Consider the following 19352-nt stretch of genomic DNA (forward strand, 5'->3'; position numbering starts at 1 on the left):
TCTGTACAGCACCAGAGTGGCCTCATGGTTAGGTCATTCTAGAATGGAACCCATCTCGGCTATTCCATTACAAAAGCTGTTTGAAAGGTTACTGTACATTCTGCAGTATTGTAGTACTGCAGGTAATTTATTGTACCAGCATCCAATTTTCATCCTCCATGATTTGACAAACAACATGCCTTTGTTCATGTACTGGACGGTGGGCTACGTCCCAAAATGGCACCCTATTACCTATAAAGTGCAGTACCTTTAACCAGGGCCCATATAGGGCTCTGCTCAAAGGTAGTGCACTCTATAGAGAATAGGGTGCCATTTGAGTTGCTGACGTGACTTTGATAGGAAAGCAACAGTTGCTGTCATAGCCATCAATGGCTGTACGGTAATGGCTGTAACCACTCCATGTAATTATCCCTGTGATATTGTGTTACACACTCAGCCCCCTTAGTGAATTTGATGGCTGGTCCCTCATGACTTATAATTGACGCTAATTTAATAGTTTTTTAGGCTAATTGTGTGTTGGGTAGAACTATGTGTGTTTGCATGGTAGGGAATCCAGACAATCACAGCTTGCAAAGGGAAACCAGCCATGTCGCGGTCACCGACGTCTTGCTCCCGGACAGGCAAAACACCTTCTTCACTCGCTTTGAGGATAAGTGCAACCGACGCAGGCTGCTCCTGAGGACTGTGAGCTCTCGTTCTCCATGGCCGACGTGAGTAAGACATTTATGCGTGTTAACCCTCGCAGGCTGCCGGCCCAGACAGCATCCCTAGCCACGTCCTCAGAGCATGCGCAGACCAGCTGGCTGGAGTGTTTACGGACATATTCAATCTCTCCTTATCCCAGTCTGCTGTCCCCACTTGCTTCAAGATGTCCACCATTATTCCTGTACCCAAGAAAGCGAAGGTAACTGAACTAATTGACTGTCGCCCCATAGCACTCACTTCTGTCATCATGAAGTGCTTGGAGAGGCTAGTTAAGGATCTTATCACCTCCACCTTACCCGACACCCTAGACCCGCTGCAATTTGCATACTGCCGCAATAGATCCACAGATTATGCAATCGCCATCACACTGCACACAGACCTATCCCATCTGGACAAGAAGAATACATTGAATAGAACTCAGCATTCAACACCATAGTACCCTCCAAGTTCACCATTAAGCTCAGGACCCTGGGTCTGAACCACGCCCTGTGCAAGTGGGTCTTGGACTTCCTGATAGGCCACTAGGTGGTGAAGGTAGGCAACAACACCTCCAGTACGCTGATCCTCAACATGGGGGTTCCACAAGGGTGTGTGCTCAGCCCCCTCCTACTATACTCACTGTTCACCTATGACTGCGTGGCCACGCACGCCTCCAACTCAATCATCAAGTTTGTAGATGACACAACAGTGGTAGCCCTGATTACCAACAACGGCGAGACAGCCTACAGTGAAGAGACGAGGGCTCTGGCGAAGTGGTGCCAGGAAAATAACCTCTCCCTCATTGTCAACAAAACGAAGGAACTGATCGTGGACTTCAGGAGACAGCAGAGGGAGCACCCCCAATCCACATCGACGGGCCGCAGTGGAAAAGGTGAAAAGCTTCAAGTTCCTCGAAGTACACATCACTGACAATCTGAAAGGATCCACCCACACAGACCGTGTGTGAAGAAGGTGCAAAAGGAGGTTGAAGAAATTCAGCTTGGCCCCTAAGACCTTCACAGACTTTTACAGATGCATTCTGTTGGGCTGTATCACCACCTGGTACGACAACTGCACCATCCCCAACTGAAGGGCTCTCCAGAGGGTAGTGCAGTCTGCCCAACGCATCACCGGGGGCACACTGCATGCCCTCCAGGACATCTACAGCACCCAGTGTCACAGGAAGGCCAAGAAGATCATCAAGGACCTCAGCCACCTGAGCCACTGCCTGTTCACCCTGCTATCACCCAGAAGGCAAGGTTAGTACAGGTGCATCAAATCTGGGACCGAGAGACTGAAAAACAGCTTCCATCTCAAGGCCATCAGACTGTTAAATAGCCATCACTAGTTGGCCTCCATCCAGTACCCAGCCCTGAACTTAGTCACTGTCACTAGCCGGCTACCACCCAGTTACTCAACCCTGCACCTTAGAGGCTACTGGCCTATATACATGGACATGGAACACTGGTCACTTTAATAATGGAACACTGAATTATTTTATAATGGAACACTGGTCACTTTAATAATGTTTACATACTGTTTTACCCATTTCATTTGTTTTTATTTTTATTTATTTATTTCACCTTTATTTAACCAGGTAGGCTAGTTGAGAACAAGTTCTCATTTACAACTGCAACCTGGCCAAGATAAAGCATAGCAGTGTGAACAGACAACAGCACAGAGTTACACATGGAGTAAACAATAAACAAGTCAATAACACAGTAGAAAAAAATAGTCTATATACATTGTGTGCAAAAGGCATGAGGAGGTAGGCGAATAATGACAATTTAGCAGATTTACACTGGAGTGATAAATTATCAGATGAACATGTGCAAGTAGAGATACTGGTGTGCAAAAGAGCAGAAAAGTAAATAAATAAAAACATATATATATGCTGTATTCCAGTCAAGTCCATCCTATTCAACTATTATTGTACATGTACTATTATATCCTACATATTCATCAGATATACTACATATTCTATTCACATACTGTCCATAATGTCTATACATCCCATCAAATATAAACAGTACCAGTTAAAAGTTTGGACACACCTACTCATTCAAAGGTTTTTCTTTATTTTGACTATTTTCTACATTGTAGAATAATAGTGAAGAGATTAAAACCAAGAAATAACACATATGGAATCATGTAGTAACCACAAAAGTGTAAAACAAATCAAAATATATTTTAGATTCTTCAAAGTAGCCACCCTTTGCCTTGATGACAGCTTTGCACACTCGTGGCATTCTCTCAACCAGCTTCATGAGGTAGTCACCTGGAATGCTTTTCAATTAACAGGTGTGCCTTGTTAAAAGTTAATTTGTGGAATTTCTTTCCTTCTTAACGTGTTTGAGACAATCAGTTGTGTTGTGACTAGGTAGGGTTGGTATACAGAAGATAGCCCTATTTGGTAAAAGACCAGTCCATATAAGCAAATAAGCAAAGAGAAACAACAGTCCATCATTACTTTAAGACACGAAGGTCAGTCATTCCGGCAAATGACAAAAACATTGAAAGTTTCTTCAAGTGCAGTCGCAAAAACCATCAAGTGGTCTGATGAAACTGGCTCTCATGAGGACCACCACAGGAAAGGAAGACCCAGAGTTACCTCTGCTGCAGAGGATACGTTCATTAGAGTTACCAACCTCAGAAATTGGCAATTAACTGCACCACAGATTACAGCCCAAAATAAATGCTTCACAGAATTCAAGTAACAGACACATCTCAGACACATCTTGTTACTGTTTTCCTCCGTCGAAAGAGAGTTGGACCAAAATGCAGCGTGGTTAATAATATACATCTTTAATGAAGAAGAACACAAACAATACAAAACAACAAACGGAACGTGAAAACCTATACAGCCTATCTGGTGATAACAAAACACAGAGACAGGAACAATCACCCACGAAACACTCAAAGAATATGGCTGCCTAAATATGGTTCCCAATCAGAGACAACGAGAATCACCTGCCTCTGATTGAGAAACGCCTCAGGCAACCATAGACTTTGCTAGAACACCCCACTAAGCCACAATCCCAAAACCTACGAAAACCCCCCATACATAAACACAACACAAAATAAACCCATGTCACACCCTGGCCTGACCAAATAAATATAGAAAACACAAAATACTAAGACCAGGGCGTGACACATCTCAACATCAACTGTTCAGAGGAGACTGCGTGAATCAGGCCATGGTCGAATTGCTGCAAAGAAACCACTACTAAAGGACACCAATAATGAGAAGAGACTTGCTTGGGCCAAGAAACACAAGCAATGGACATTAGACCGGTGGAAATCGGTCCTTTGGTCTGATGAGTCCAAATTTGAGATTTTTGGTTCCAACCGCCGTGAGACGCAGAGTAGGTAAACGGATGATCTCCGCATGTGTGGTTCCCACCGTGAAGCATGGAGGAGGAGGTGTGATGGTGTCTGGGTGCTTTGCTGGTTACACTGTCTGTGATATATTTAGAATTCAAGGCACACTTAACCAGCATGGCTACCACAGCATTTTGCAGCGATACGCCATCCCATCTGGTTTGCACTTAGTGGGACTGTCATTTGTTTTTCAACAGGACAATGACCCAAAACACACCTCCAGGCTATTTGACCAAGAAGGAGAGTGTGGAGTGCTGCATCAGATGACTTGGCCTCCACAATCACCCAACCTCAAACCAATTGAGACCGTTAGGGATGAGTTGGACTGCAGAGTGAAAGAAAAGCAGCCAACAAGTGATCAGCATATGTGGAAACTCCTTCAAGACTGTTAGAAAGCATTCCAGGTGACTACCTCATGAATCTGGTTGAGAAAATGCCAAGAGTGTGCAAAGCTGTCATCAAGGCAAAGGGTGGCTAATTTGAAAAATCTCAAATGTACTGTAAAATATATTTTGGTTCGTTTAACACTTTTTTGGTTACTACATGATTCCATACCTATGTTATTTCATAGGTTTAATGTTTTCACTATTATTATACAATATAATAAAAATTTGATTTAATGACTCCAACCTAAGTGTATGTAAACTTCAGACTTAAACTGTATAGTTTTTTTCAACCATGCCACAAATTTCTTGTTAACAAACTATAGTTTTGACAAGTTGGTTAAGACATCTACTTTGTGGATGGCACAAGTAATTTTTCCAACAATTGTTTACAGTCAGATTATTTCACTTATAATTCACTGTATCACAATTACACTGGGTCAGAAGTTTACATACACTATGTTGACTGTGCCTTTAAACAGTTTCAGACAAATTCCAGAAAATTATGTCATGACTTTAGAAGTTTCTGACAGGCTAATTGACATAATTTGAGTCAATTGGAGGTGTACCTGTGGATGTATTTCAAGGAATACCTTCAAACTTAGTGCCTCTTTGCTTGACATTGTGGGAAAATCAAAAGAAATCAGCGAAGAGCTCAGATAAAAATTGTAGACCTCCACAAGTCTGGTTCATCCTTGGGAGCAATTTCCAAACGCCTGAAGGTACCACCATCTGTACAAACAACAGTAAGTATAAACACCATGGGACCACGCAGCCGTCATACCGCTCAGGAAGGAGACACGTTCTGTCTCCTAGAGATGAACGTTCTTTGGTGTGAAAAGCTTAAATCTGTTTGTAACTGCACATGCAGACAAAGATCATACTTTTTGGAGAAATGTCCTCTAGTCTGATGAAACAAAAATAGAACTGTTTGGCCATAATGACCATCATTATGTTTGGAGGAAAAAGGGGGATGCTTTTAAGCTGAAGAACACCATCCCAAACGTGAAGCATGGGGGTGGCAGCATCATGTTATGGGGGTGCTTTGCTGCAGGAGGGACTGGTGCACTTCACAAAATATATCATGATGAAGGAAAATGATGTGGATATATTGAAGCAACTAACTCAAGACATCAGTCAGGAAGTTGAGCATGGTCACAAATTGGACTTCCAAATGGACAATGACCCCAAGCATATTTCTAAAGTTGTGGCAAAATGGCTTAAGGACAACAAAGTCAAGGTATTGGAGTGGCCATCACAAAGCTCTGACCTCAGTCCTATAGAACATTTGTGGGCAGAATTGAAAAAGTGTGTGCGAGTAAGGAGGCCTACAAACCTGACTCAGCTACACCAGCTCTGTCAGGAGGAATTGGCCAAAATTCACCCAACTTATTGTTGGAAGCTTGTGGATATCTACCTGAAATGTTTGACCCAAGTTAAACAATTTAAAGGCAATGCTACCAAATACTAATTGAGTGTATGTACAATTCTGACCCACTGGGAATGTGATGAAAGAAATAAAAGCTGAAATAAATCATTCTCTCTACTATTATTCTGACATTTTACATTCTTAAAATAAAGTGGTGATCCTAACTGACCTAAGACAGGGCATTTTTTTACTAGGATTAAATGTCAGGAATTGTGAAAAACTGAGTTTAAATGTATTTGGTTAAGGTATATGTATGTACACTTTCGACTTCAACTGTAGTTGTCCTGTTGGAAGGTGAACCTTCACCTCAGTCTGATGTCCTGAGTGATTTTCATCAATGATCTCTCTGTACTTTGCTCTGTTCATCTTTCCCTCGATCCTGACTAGTCTCCCAGTCCCTGCTGATGAAAAACATCCCCACAGCATGAACAATTTAATACATTTTAGAAAAAGGCTATAACTTAAACAAAATGTGGAAAAAGTCAAGGGGTCTGAATACTTTCACGGAAGCTCACACCACTCTACATAGGACCATTCAAGATCCTGAGTCACATCAAACCTATCGTCTCCAGCTTCCCAGGTATGAGGGTCTGTCCATCCTTCCATGTCTTCCGTCTCAAGCTGGTAAGGACTGGTGCCTTCTCTCCCCCACACCTGCCCCTCCATCCCCTCGACTTGTCGACGGTCGCCCGGCCTACACTCTCCGGCATCTGTTGGAGGCTCGTCGGGTCCGAGGCACCCTGCAGTACCTGGTGGACTGGGAGGGCTATGGCCCCAAGGAGCGGACTTGGGTGCCTGCCCGGGACATCCTGGATCCGGGATTCGTTTGGACCTTCAACCAACTATGTGGTGGTTGCCCTGGCTCCAAGGGGGGGGGGGGTACTGTGAAGGTTCCACCTGTCACCAGAGGGCAGCTGAGACCGTCCTAGAGACATTAACGACACTCGGGTGTGTCCTATTTACTCATTATGATTTCCCTGTTAAAAAACGTGTGTTTGCTGTTGTCCTTTGCTGAAGCTTGAATTATGTGCCGTGTATGTTTGTCTCCTGAGTGAGTTTCCGCGACTTAGTGTTTTTTTCCCCCCTGTGTTACTGTGATCCTTCCGTTACCGTTAAAGTATTATGTTTATCGTTAACCGCTGATTCCTCGTCTGGTCTCTTCTCTGCACCTGGATCCAACCTCACCATGTCACACCCTGTAGGTAGCTGCTCTCTAGCACTACCCATTGTAAGTTGCTGCTCTCTCTAGTCCTACAGCCTGTAGGTATCTGCTCTCTCTAGCCCTGTCTACTACAGCTAGCTACTCTCTCTAGTCCTACCTACAACCTGTAGCTAACTCCTCTCAGACATGCACACAAAGGGAATAGTATCTTCCCCCTCCTCATCTATATTCACCCCATTGCCTTATTCTCGCCCCCAGCCAGCCAAGTCATTTTTTTTATACGCTGCTAGCCTAGCAGGCACAGTCTCCCTCACACGCTAATTCCCATTTAATTACTTTTTTCCATCTTTGCCTTATTGCAATTTCCTTCTTTAAACAGGAAATCCCCAAAGCATGGGAGCTGGGGAGACAAGGACCTTCTCTGTCTGGAATAATAAAAGGGTGTCAAAAAAGAAAGGCAGAGCAGAGCAGAGATAATGATAACAAGCGATATAGTCTATGAAGGAGACAGCTATAGCCAAGACTGTCTGGACTATTGGACTGCCTAATACGTCTTTACACTATACATCTCTCTGTTGGGATGGCGTGTTTGTTGATAACACTCTCCTGTGTGTGTGTGTGTGTGTGTGTTAGTGCGTGTGTGTGTGTGTGGGGGGGGTTATCTGCGTGTGTGTGAGTGTGTGTAGCTGTGGATGTGTGTATGTCTGACAGAATGTGTTGTGGGAAATACATTGTGAAAGCAATGTGAGCAGATAATCACACCTAAACAACACTTATGTTGTCGTTCAGCTCCAGGTAAGGGAACAGGATATGAAATATACATTTCAATTGCAGTTAGACGTGACTGGTGCTGGTTAACAGCTTTATGACCAGTTATAGATTGTTATAGATGTTTACTGTTGATTGAAATATGGGTGTGCATGTTGATTTAAATATGTAGCAACAGTGTGAGTGTAAAGTCACCTACGAAGCGGGCAACTATTCCCTACGTAGTGCTCTACATTTGACCAGAGCCCTGTGGGATGCAGCCTGAGACTCAGCGTCTCTCATCCTCTGCACTGAGGGGCACATAACAGATAGGTCGGCCCACAGAGCAGCAGCAGCAGCACATGGGTAGGAAGCAGCTGTGGCAATCAGGGACACAGATTGGGGTGGGAATGTGTGTGTTCACAGCTCTAAATAGGCATATGATTGTGCTTTGCTGTGTATGTGGGTGGGTGCGAGTGTGCATGCTTGTGTGTGTGCGTGCCCATGCTCCAGACACTTGTCCATCTGTGCTTGTGCATAATGAACGCTCACCGGACAGTTTATTAGGTACACCCGTTCACGGAAATGGTTCGCTCCTACAGACAGTGAGTCACACGGCCGTGGCTTGCTATGTAAAGCAGGCCCCGTTTCCTGTTGCGTCATGCTGATGGCAGAGTCAGGATTTGGCGTAAGCAGCAGCATGGACCAACATCCCTGTGGAACGTTCCCTGTGGAATGTTTCCGAACGTTTCCAAACATTCCTGTATAATCCATGTCCTAAAGAATTCAGGGTGTTCTGGAGGCAGATAGACCCGGTAATAAATGTGTATTCCCTTTAAACTGTCCAGTGAGTGTATATTCTCACCGCGAGGCACTTGAGTGTTCTGAGTGTTCTGAGTGTTCTGTAATGGTGGTGAGCTGGTAAGCTCCCTGCCTGGTGTGTGTGTACTATACTGAGCTGTAGTGAGCTGTAGTGAACAGTAGTGATGGGGTAGGGGATCGATACAGTTACATATTGGGATATCATTTTTTATGATATATCCTATTGTATCGTTTTGACAATAATGCAATGTTATTTTTGTTCTAGTTAGCTGTACCGGTACCAAATCTCCAGTATTTTTCTTCATTGCTTGTTCTCCATCTTCTTTTTAAATAAGGAGCTCATTTGTTTTCAGCATATTTATTTCCATGACTGATCAAAACTCGTTTTCTCATGGTTCTCTCTTGTCCCTTTACAGCATACATATGGAGAGCAATATGTTTGGAACATCGAATAGCAATAAAATCACAGTATCGTGAAAAACAATTGTGAAAATCACAATACACAACATATCAGCACCTAAGTATCATGATATATCATATCTTGAGGTCCATGGCAATCCCCAGCCCTAGTGAACAGATGGAGCTGGATGTTAGCATTCCTCCACTGTTCCAGGGCCAGGTCACAGAGGTCACAGCTCCATGTCAGATTGTACTGAAAACAATCTTTCATTAGGATCAGCGGTCCCAAATGGCACCCTATTCCATATAGTGCACTACTTTTGACCAGAGACCTATGGGGGCCCTATTCAAAAGTAGACAGTGCATACAGGGTGCCATTTCTGATGCAGGCCCAAAATGGCTCCGAACAGTTTCTATGTATCACCCATTTTCCTGATTTGTACTTGTTCGATATCTGGTTAATTACCAATGACATGCTCTGGAAAATGTACTGCATAACCCAGTTCACTGACTGTGGCAAACTGGCAATCATGTTGAGGGATCTAACTTTGTCATAAAAATGTATTGTGATTCTATTTTGGTGTCTGTCTGTGGTATTGGGAGGCTAGTGCATAGCTAGCATTCATTGGCTGGACCAAGCCAAGTGAATGTTGTTAAGGTGCTTAGTGCTCTACACAAAACAGTGATGGCATGCGGTGGGTGAGTGAGTTGTCACATTGAATGAATACATTCCCTCCAGCACTAAGTGTACAGGGGGCCTTAGTTGTCAAATATGGCGCACCTTTAAGTGTTGTTCTGGGTAGGTTCTCTCAGGATCTACCTCACCAGTGAGGCCTCTCTAAGAGTTAGCCTCACAGTTCACAAGCCCTCAGTCTAAATGGAGCTGACATTACATAGCCCCGTGTGCCATATTCTTGGAAACATATTTTGAGTGTGTACAACTTTTTCTTTGGAAATCTGTATTCTGTAAACTCACTCTGTCTCTCTGTGGCCTGACAGCAACTTCACAATATTAGGAGGTTCTCTCTCTCTCTCTCTCTCTCCCTCTCTCTCTGCTGCCTCTAAGCTGATAGAAATCTGTCATTGTGGCAGTAGTTGTAGGAACCAGGGGATAGAGAGAGAGACAGAGAGAGAGAGAGAGAGAGAGAACTTTGCAATAGGCAGGGACAGGAGACATGGAAGGACAGCAACATGGTTTAATTTAATTTATGGAGGAATGACATTCTGAGACACAGTGGCTGAGACAGAACGAGACAGAGGGATAAAGAAGCAAATAAACACCCTTCCTCCACTAGCTAGTACTGCCATACTGCCAATATCCTTCCTCCACTAGCTAGTACTGCCATACTGCCAATATCCTTCCTCCACTAGCTAGTAGTGACATACTGCCAATATCCTTCCTCCACTAGCTAATACTGACATACTGCCAATATCCTTCCTCCACTAGCTAGTAGTGACATACTGCCAATATCCTTCCTCCACTAGCTAGTACTGACATACTGCCAATATCCTTCCTTCACTAGCTAGTACTGACATACTGCCAATATCCTTCCTCCACTAGCTAATACTGACATACTGCCAATATCCTTCCTCCACTAGCTAGTACTGACATACTGCCAAGCTATTGACTTGCCCTCCACTAGCTAGTAGTGACATACTGCCAATATCCTTCCTCCACTAGCTAATACTGACATACTGCCAATATCCTTCCTCCACTAGCTAGTAGTGACATACTGCCAATATCCTTCCTCCACTAGCTAGTAGTGACATACTGCCAATATCCTTCCTCCACTAGCTAATACTGACATACTGCCAATATCCTTCCTCCACTAGCTAGTAGTGACATACTGCCAATATCCTTCCTCCACTAGCTAGTAGTGACATACTGCCAATATCCTTCCTCCACTAGCTAATACTGACATACTGCCAATATCCTTCCTCCACTAGCTAGTAGTGACATACTGCCAATATCCTTCCTCCACTAGCTAGTAGTGACATACTGCCAATATCCTTCCTCCACTAGCTAATACTGACTACTGCCAATAATACTGACATACTGCCAATATCCTTCCTCCACTAGCTAGTAGTGACATACTGCCAATATCCTTCCTCCACTAGCTAGTATTGACATACTGCCAATATCCTTCCTCCACTAGCTAATACTGACATACTGCCAATATCCTTCCTCCACTAGCTAGTACTGACATACTGCCAATATCCTTCCTCCACTAGCTAGTAGTGACATACTGCCAATATCCTTCCTCCACTAGCTAATACTGACATACTGCCAATATCCTTCCTCCACTAGCTAGTAGTGACATACTGCCAATATCCTTCCTCCACTAGCTAGTAGTGACATACTGCCAATATCCTTCCTCCACTAGCTAATACTGACATACTGCCAATATCCTTCCTCCACTAGCTAGTACTGACATACTGCCAATATCCTTCCTCCACTAGCTAGTACTGACATACTGCCAATATCCTTCCTCCACTAGCTAGTACTGACATACTGCCAATATCCTTCCTCCACTAGCTAGTACTGACATACTGCCAATATCCTTCCTCCACTAGCTAGTACTGACATACTGCCAATATCCTTCCTCCACTAGCTAGTACTGACATACTGCCAATATCCTTCCTCCACTAGCTAGTAGTGACATACTGCCAGTATCCTTCCTCCACTAGCTAGTACTGACATACTGCCAATATCCTTCCTCCACTAGCTAGTACTGACATACTACCAGTATCCTTCCTCCACTAGCTAGTACTGACATACTGCCAATATCCTTCCTCTCTCTCTCTCACAGTTTCTCTCTTCCTGCTCATCTCTCTGCCTACTGCTTCCTACTCCATTCCCCTCCCCTTTGACATACTTTCCCCTCCACTCTCTCCTGCCTGTCTGTCTGTCTGACATACTGTCTCCTCTGTCTGTCTGACATACTGTCAATGTCTCCTCTGTCTGTCTGACATACTACCAGTATCCTTGTCTAGCTAGTGTCTGTCTGTCTGTCTGTCTGTCTGTCTGTCTGTCTGTCTGTCTGTCTCTGTATCTTTCTCTGTCTGTCTGTCTGTCTGTCTGTCTGTCTGTCTGTCTGTCTGTCTGTCTGTCTGTCTGTCTGTCTGTCTGTCTCTGTCTGTCTGCCTCTCTCTGTATCTTTTTCCATCTGTCTGTCTGTCTGTCTGTCTGTCTGTCTGTCTCTCTGTCTGTCTGTCTGTCTGTCTGTCTGTCTGTCTGTCTGTCTGTCTGTCTCTGTCTGTCTGTCTGTCTCCTTCTGTCTGCCTCTCTCCCTGTCTGTCTGCCTCTATCTCTGTCTGTCTGTCTTTCTCTCTGCCTCTAAATCTCTTAGATATTCAATTATACAGAAAATTGTTATTTGTTTATAGTTTTCTCACACTTTTAAATAGTAAACTAAGATTGGTTATGATTATCCTATAAAACACTATTTATTATACAGCATTTTACCAAATGCAAAAATTCCACATTTAGTACTTGCAAACAAACCAAATGTCCAATTTGTTTCTGCGCTATTACATGACTCAAGAGGCTGAAACTGAAGTGAATGTGATGGCTTTGAGAGTGTGGTTGAGATATTGTATAGGTGACAAAAGACATATTGCTTCTGAGTCCTGGCACCCTTAACTCCTGACTTGGAGGAGTCTAGAGAGGGCTTTCTGAGCAAATTCATTCGTTTAGGTTAGAGACAGCCAGTGAGCCTATGTGCCTCTGAGACTTGTAATGCACATATTGGCAGAACATGAGAGAGGGACGCCGCTGTGAAAGAAAGTGAGGGAGAGATAATAAGAAAGGTAAAAAGTCAAAGAAAGAGGGAGGGAGAGTTTAGAATCCCTTGGTAACCTGGATGGATTCCCTGCTGTTAGCTAGGCTGCCCAGCTGCAGGAGAGGCTTACCGAGGGCCACGGGAGACTGCTTTTCACCACTCAGCTTCCCTGTCACAAATAGGATTACATCAATGCACTTCAAAATTATACAAACATGTCTTATTTATAGTAAAGTAGGCTTCTGTCTGTCTACAACCAGCTGTGCTTGTATGTAGACTTCACTGCCGATTACATGCAGGCTCCCCTGTCTACCGTGGCTCTATTTTAGCAGAACTTTCAGGGTTGTGAGTTGGGTTCACTCAACCCATTTTTTTTACTCTATGTTACAACTCCTGAATAATTGAGAGGTTTGTTTTGGTTGCAATTATCTAATGTTATGTAAGAAGCAAAAAGGCTTCATTGTAAATATGCAGAGAACCTCTGATCACACATTTATTTTAAATGTATGACTAATCTTGTACTGTGCTCCCTGTACCGGTCCAATAAATTAAAACACCAGCTCTCATTGTTATTCCACCTCCCACTTACAAAGAAACTTCTCCATTGATTTGCTGTGGCTAACATTTTGACCAGAATAGTGCAGTGGGTCTGCTGAGTGTTGAAATGGAGGGAGGCAGGCAGGAGGCAAGAGGTGGCCGGAGACAGAGTGGCTGGCTGGCAGGCAGGCAGGCAGACAGACAGACAGACAGAATAGGGCAGGCTGTGGGCTGGGAGCTGACAGGCTGTGAGTGTGTGACAGCCTCCCCTGGCAAACGCTGCCAGGGGGAGAACAGATAAACAAGCAGGAAGTAAAGCACAGAGCCGAGAGAGAGAGAGAGAGAGAGAGAGAGAGTGTCCTTTAACCATTTGTACATTGTTAAAACACTGTATATATATATAATATGACATTTGTAATGTCTTTACTGTCTTGAAACTTCTGTATGTGTAATGTTTACTGTTAATTTTTGTTGTTTTTCACTTTATATATTCACTTTGTATGTTGTCTACCTCACTTGCTTTGGCAATGTTAACACATGTTTCCCATGCCAATAAAGCCCTTGAATTGAATTGAATTGAATTGAGAGAGAGAGAGAGAGAGAGACAGAGACAGAGACAGAGACAGAGACAGAGACATAAGATAACAGAGCATGCAGAGGCTCATGAGTTTGGCCAGGAGCCAATGGCTTGCCACACAAAATATGGCAGTGCCAGGCAGCTACTGTGGTGGGGACAGAACCATATGCCTGTATGAAAGGATTCTGTGTGATGGGTCAGTATTGACTTTTCCAGAGTATGTGCTTATGAGATTTGAGCTTAAGGGCATACAATATTTGGGGCTCATCTCTCAGATAGGGAAGGAATAAAGAGAAGAGTTGAGGCTTTAGTTATACTGAAATTGGTTAGCTCTTGGGATCAATAATAATTGAAGTGTGAAGTGGCTCATGTATCGAGTTTTCTCTCTCTCTCCATTGTCTCTCCCTCTTTCTCTCCTTTCTATAGCTCTCTCACTCTTTCACTCTCTCTTCCCCCTACCCTCTCTCCTTTCTATAGCTCTCTCACTCTTTCACTCTCTCTTCCCCCTACCCTCTCTCCTTTCTATAGCTCTCTCACTCTTTCACTCTCTCTTCCCCCTACCCTCTCTCCTTTCTATAGCTCTCTCACTCTTTCACTCTCTCTTCCCCCTACCCTCTCCTTTCTATAGCTCTCTCACTCTTTCACTCTCTCTTCCCCCTACCCTCTCTCCTTTCTATAGCTCTCTCACTCTTTCACTCTCTCTTCCCCTACCCTCTCTCCTTTCTATAGCTCTCTCACTCTTTCACCTCCTTCCCCCTACCCTCTCTCCTTTCTATAGCTCTCTCACTCTTTCACTCTCTCTTCCCCTACCCTCTCTCCTTTCTATAGCTCTCTCACTCTTTCACTCTCTCTTCCCCCTACCCTCTCTCCTTTCTATAGCTCTCTCACTCTTTCACTCTCTCTTCCCCCTACCCTCTCCTTTCTATAGCTCTCTCACTCTTTCACTCTCTCTTCCCCCTACCCTCTCTCCTTTCTATAGCTCTCTCACTCACTCTCTTCCCCCTACCCTCTCTCCTTTCTAGCTCTCTTCTTTCCTCCTCTTCCCCCTACCCTCTCTCCTTTCTATAGCTCTCTCACTCTTTCACTCTCTCTTCCCCCTACCCTCTCCTTTCTATAGCTCTCTCACTCTTTCACTCTCTCTTCCCCCTACCCTCTCTCCTTTCTATAGCTCTCTCACTCTTTCACTCTCTCTTCCCCCTACCCTCTCTCCTTTCTATAGCTCTCTCACTCTTTCACTCTCTCTTCCCCCTACCCTCTCTCCTTTCTATAGCTCTCTCACTCTTTCACTCTCTCTTCCCCCTACCCCTCTCCTTTCTATAGCTCTCTCACTCTTTCACTCTCTCTTCCCCCTACCCTCTCTCCTTTCTATAGCTCTCTCACTCTTTCACTCTCTCTTCCCCCTACCCTCTCTCCTTTCTATAGCTCTCTCACTCTTTCACTCTCTCTTCCCCTACCCTCTCTCCTTTCTATAGCTCTCTCACTCTTTCACTCTCTCTTCCCCCTACCCTCTCTCCTTTCTATAGCTCTCTCACTCTTTCACTCTCTCTTCCCCCTACCCTCTCTCCTTTCTGTCTCTCTCTCTCTTCCTCCCTCTTTCTCTATCTACAATTCTGTCTTTAATTATCTCTCTCTCCCTCTCTCCTATCTTAAATCTGTAGGGAGCCTGTATCGCCTGGGGCGTCCTCGATGTGTCCCTCAGAGCAGCATCGACGGGTTAGAGGACATGGAGGTAGGAGAATCACAATACACTCTGATAAATAAATGACCAGTATAACTACCCTACACTCCGTCTGTTCATGAGGCATCTGTCTATTATCTATGGTATATATGAATGAGTTGTCTCTATTATCTATGGTATATATGAATGAGGTCTCTATTATCTATAGTATATATGAATGAGTTGTCTCTATTATCTATGGTATATATGAATGAGTTGTCTCTATTATCTATGGTATATATGAATGAGTTGTCTCTATTATCTATGGTATATATGAATGAGGTCTCTATTATCTATGGTATATATGAATGAGGTCTCTATTATCTATAGTATATATGAATGAGGTGTCTCTATTATCTATAGTATATATGAATGAGGTCTCTATTATCTATAGTATATATGAATGAGGTCTCTATATTATCTATAGTATATATGAATGAGGTGTCTCTATTATCTATAGTATATATGAATGAGGTCTCTATTATCTATAGTATATATGAATGAGGTCTCTATATTATCTATAGTATATATGAATGAGGTGTCTCTATTATCTATAGTATATATGAATGCAGGTCCAGGAGTCTTGCCTTATACCACTAACCCACTTCTCCCTCCTCTCCCCTCACATCCTCCTCATCCTCACCTCTTTTCTTACTCTTCTTTGGTCATTCCTTCCTCTCCTCCACTTGGCAGAAGACCCATTGTAAGACCCACGTGTTGCTGCTGGTGATGCATGGTGGGAACATCCTGGATACGGCAGGGGGAGACCCTGGCACCAAGGCTGGCGATGCCACCACGCTGTCCTCTGTGCTGGAGAAGGTGGCTCGGGCACACTTCCAGGCCGCAGCAGAACATGTGATGATCAAGCTAGTGGCCTGCCCGGCTGTGTGTGCCGAGGCCTTCTCCCTCGTCTCCAAGTGAGTCAATCACACAACACGTCAAGGGGAGGAAAAATATTGACATTCTTAATATTTCTTTATTTTTAGGATTATGATTTTTGCTTTCTGTTTGGCATTGAAGTGCAGTTTGTATTGGTCTTTCATCCCTTTCAGATTGCCTCAGTGCTGCCTCCCGTCGCTGAGCTGAATAGTTGAAGCACAGTGGAGAGTCATGATTGCTTTATAGCAGTAATAACTTGTGATATGTGGGATATATTTGATAGCATTTCCATTGAGGTGAATTCACCACCCAGCAGCGATTTGCCAGCGATTTAGTCTGACAGTCAGAATGACACTACACCGTTTAGGCATGTTTGTCATTTTTAAGGAGGCATAGCAGAATACCCAAGTGACCATTTCCAGTTCACACAAATTGGTCTCGGGAATCAAATGAGTCAACAGCGACGTCGGGCCAGAGATAACAGGCTGCCAATTCTGTTGAAGGTTAAATTGGAAAATATATATAGAGCAGGCAGCCGTTAAACAGATGTTGGGATGATAATTAGCATGCCACTGACATTTCCCAGGCTTTCGAGGCATTTGGAAAATGAAACTCATAACCTTTTATCCTGCTCACTGTTTTTAATTGATCTACCATAGAAGCCACCTGAAGACACTAGCTCTATTCAGCTAACAGAGGAAGAAAGATGAAATTGAATCCCAGAGTGACTTCAAATGACTGGTTTGAGTTGCATTAGTGTCCCGGTGCTGTTTGGGTGGCTTTGTTAATTATTGGGATCATAGTGTGTCATTTGATGACTCGCTATGGTCTTTACCTAATTAACGACCATTGTTATTATTGGGCTCCTGTGTCTATCTGGTTGTGGCATAGAGGGAACTGAATTAAAGATGATACGTTTGAGGTATCAGTTACCTCCAGAATAAGCTGCTGCCCGCCTGTCAATGTTGATCAAAACATCTTCTACATGTACAGTAGTTACTGTAACTGGCTGTCTTGAAAGCAGATGATGATGGCTGCCTGCAAGTCTTCAATCACATAAGCCTTAAAGAGGTTTTCACTCTCTTTGGATCCTCTTCTTTAAAGCACCTCCGTTAAGTAATGAAGACCCTGGGCAGGTGAAAACTAGAAGACTTTGTAGACTATCTTCAGTTTTTCCTGTTCTGAGGAGGAGGCAGAAGCAGCATCTCTCTGTTCTGTTCTGTTTTCGGGCGATTGTCGGCAGTATATGTCAGGCTGCTGTCTGCACAGAGACTAATGTTTTCATGTTGTATTTAAAGCTGCCAGGCTTTCAGGGGGAATCATGTTTCAGCTTCCAAATCTATATGTTGTCTCTGGTAGAATGTCACTTTGTTTTGCACAGCTATTTTGCATTGATATGCCAGTGAAAATGTTTGTGTCTATATTTCCACTAGTTAGTATGTGTGGACTGGGAACCGGGAGACTGGGTTCTGAGGCTGCGTCCCATTAGCAACTTATTCCCCACATAGTGCACTACTTTGATCAGCAGGGAATAGGGTGCTGTTTGGGATGCAAACTGAGTCGTCCGTCTGTCTGGGGCGGTGATTGGCGTTGGTGAGAGATAGAGACTGGAGGCGAGAGCTTAAATAGATGTAGTGTTGCCTCAGCAGCTGTCTTGACATCTTTCTGCCTGCCTCCTGCAGGCAAAGCAACGGCCAGGAAGGAACAACATCCCCGGGACTCCGTGTGTGTATGTGTGTGTGTGTGTGTGTGTGTGTGTGTGTGTGTGTGTGTGTGTGTGTGTGTGTGTGTGTGTGTGTGTGTGTGTGTGTGTGTGTGTGTGTGTGTGTGTGTGTATGTGTGTGTGTGTGTATGTGTGTGTGTGTGTGTGTGTGTGTGTATGTGTGTGTGTGTGTGTGTGTGTGTGTGTGTGTGTGTGTGTGTGTGTGTGTGTGTGTGTGTGTGTGTGTGTGTGTGTGTGTGTGTGTGTGTGTGTGTGTGTGTGTGTGTGTGTGTGTGTGTGTGTGTGTGTGTGTGAGTTATTGCCACATTTCTAAATCGCTGCTCCATGTACACTCTTCGAAAAAGGTGCTTTCTATACTGAACAAAAATATAAACACAACATGCAACAATTTCGAAGATTTTGCTGAGTTACAGTTTATACAGTTCATTTTCTGAGTGTATTCCTAGACGGGCACATACAAACACAAATACACGTGTGTGGCCGCATAAACACACCCACACACATACAAGTGTGCACTGTGCATGCCCCCCACACACACACACACACACATATTAATTGATGCCACTGCCATTAAATTGTGTTTTTAGGCATGCCATTATAAACATCAGCCACAACAACATCCGAGGAATACAATGCAGAGGCGATGGTGGGAAAAGAGATTGCTGCTGTGCCGCTAATTCAATCTCCTGCTGGGATTTGACACTAGGGAGTGGATGGGCTCTAGCCTCTTAACGCGTCAAAGAGCAGCTCCAGTCTAAACAGGCCTCTGTGGAGGTCAGAGCGTGATTCCCTGTGTGTAGAACACAATGAGCTGGCGTGTTTGTGTTGTGTGTTTTTCTCCTGATAACCGGTGCTGTTCTCTTGGGTTGTGTCACAAATGGCACCCTATTCCCTACATAGGGCCCATAGTGTTAAAAGTGGTGCCCTATGTAGGGAATAGGGTTCCATTTAGGACACCACCTTCTTGGTGTCTGGGCAAGGCCCATGGTGATCCTGAGAGGCCCTGAGAGCTCATTATGGGCTTTCTCCTAATGAAGGGACCAGCCGCCGCTGGCGAGCTGCTAGGTGTCAGGAGGAGAGCTGTAATGAGAGGCTTGAGTGGTGGAACACACACACCTAACACACACACA

General features: G+C 44.1%; 1 protein-coding gene across 1 annotated transcript in view; it reads left to right on the plus strand.

Annotated features, from left to right (window-relative positions):
• LOC112267102 (membrane-associated phosphatidylinositol transfer protein 3) overlaps nucleotides 1-19352 on the plus strand; it is a 99049-nt gene that overhangs the window by 43271 nt on the left and 36426 nt on the right. Inside the window, exons 4-5 of the mRNA XM_042297417.1 lie at nucleotides 15562-15632; nucleotides 16317-16537. Of these exons, the coding sequence (XP_042153351.1) occupies nucleotides 15562-15632; nucleotides 16317-16537 (292 nt within the window). The remainder of the gene's footprint in view (nucleotides 1-15561; nucleotides 15633-16316; nucleotides 16538-19352) is intronic.

This window comes from Oncorhynchus tshawytscha, linkage group LG14, assembly GCF_018296145.1.
Source record: "Oncorhynchus tshawytscha isolate Ot180627B linkage group LG14, Otsh_v2.0, whole genome shotgun sequence".
Classification (NCBI taxonomy): Eukaryota; Metazoa; Chordata; class Actinopteri; order Salmoniformes; family Salmonidae; genus Oncorhynchus; species Oncorhynchus tshawytscha.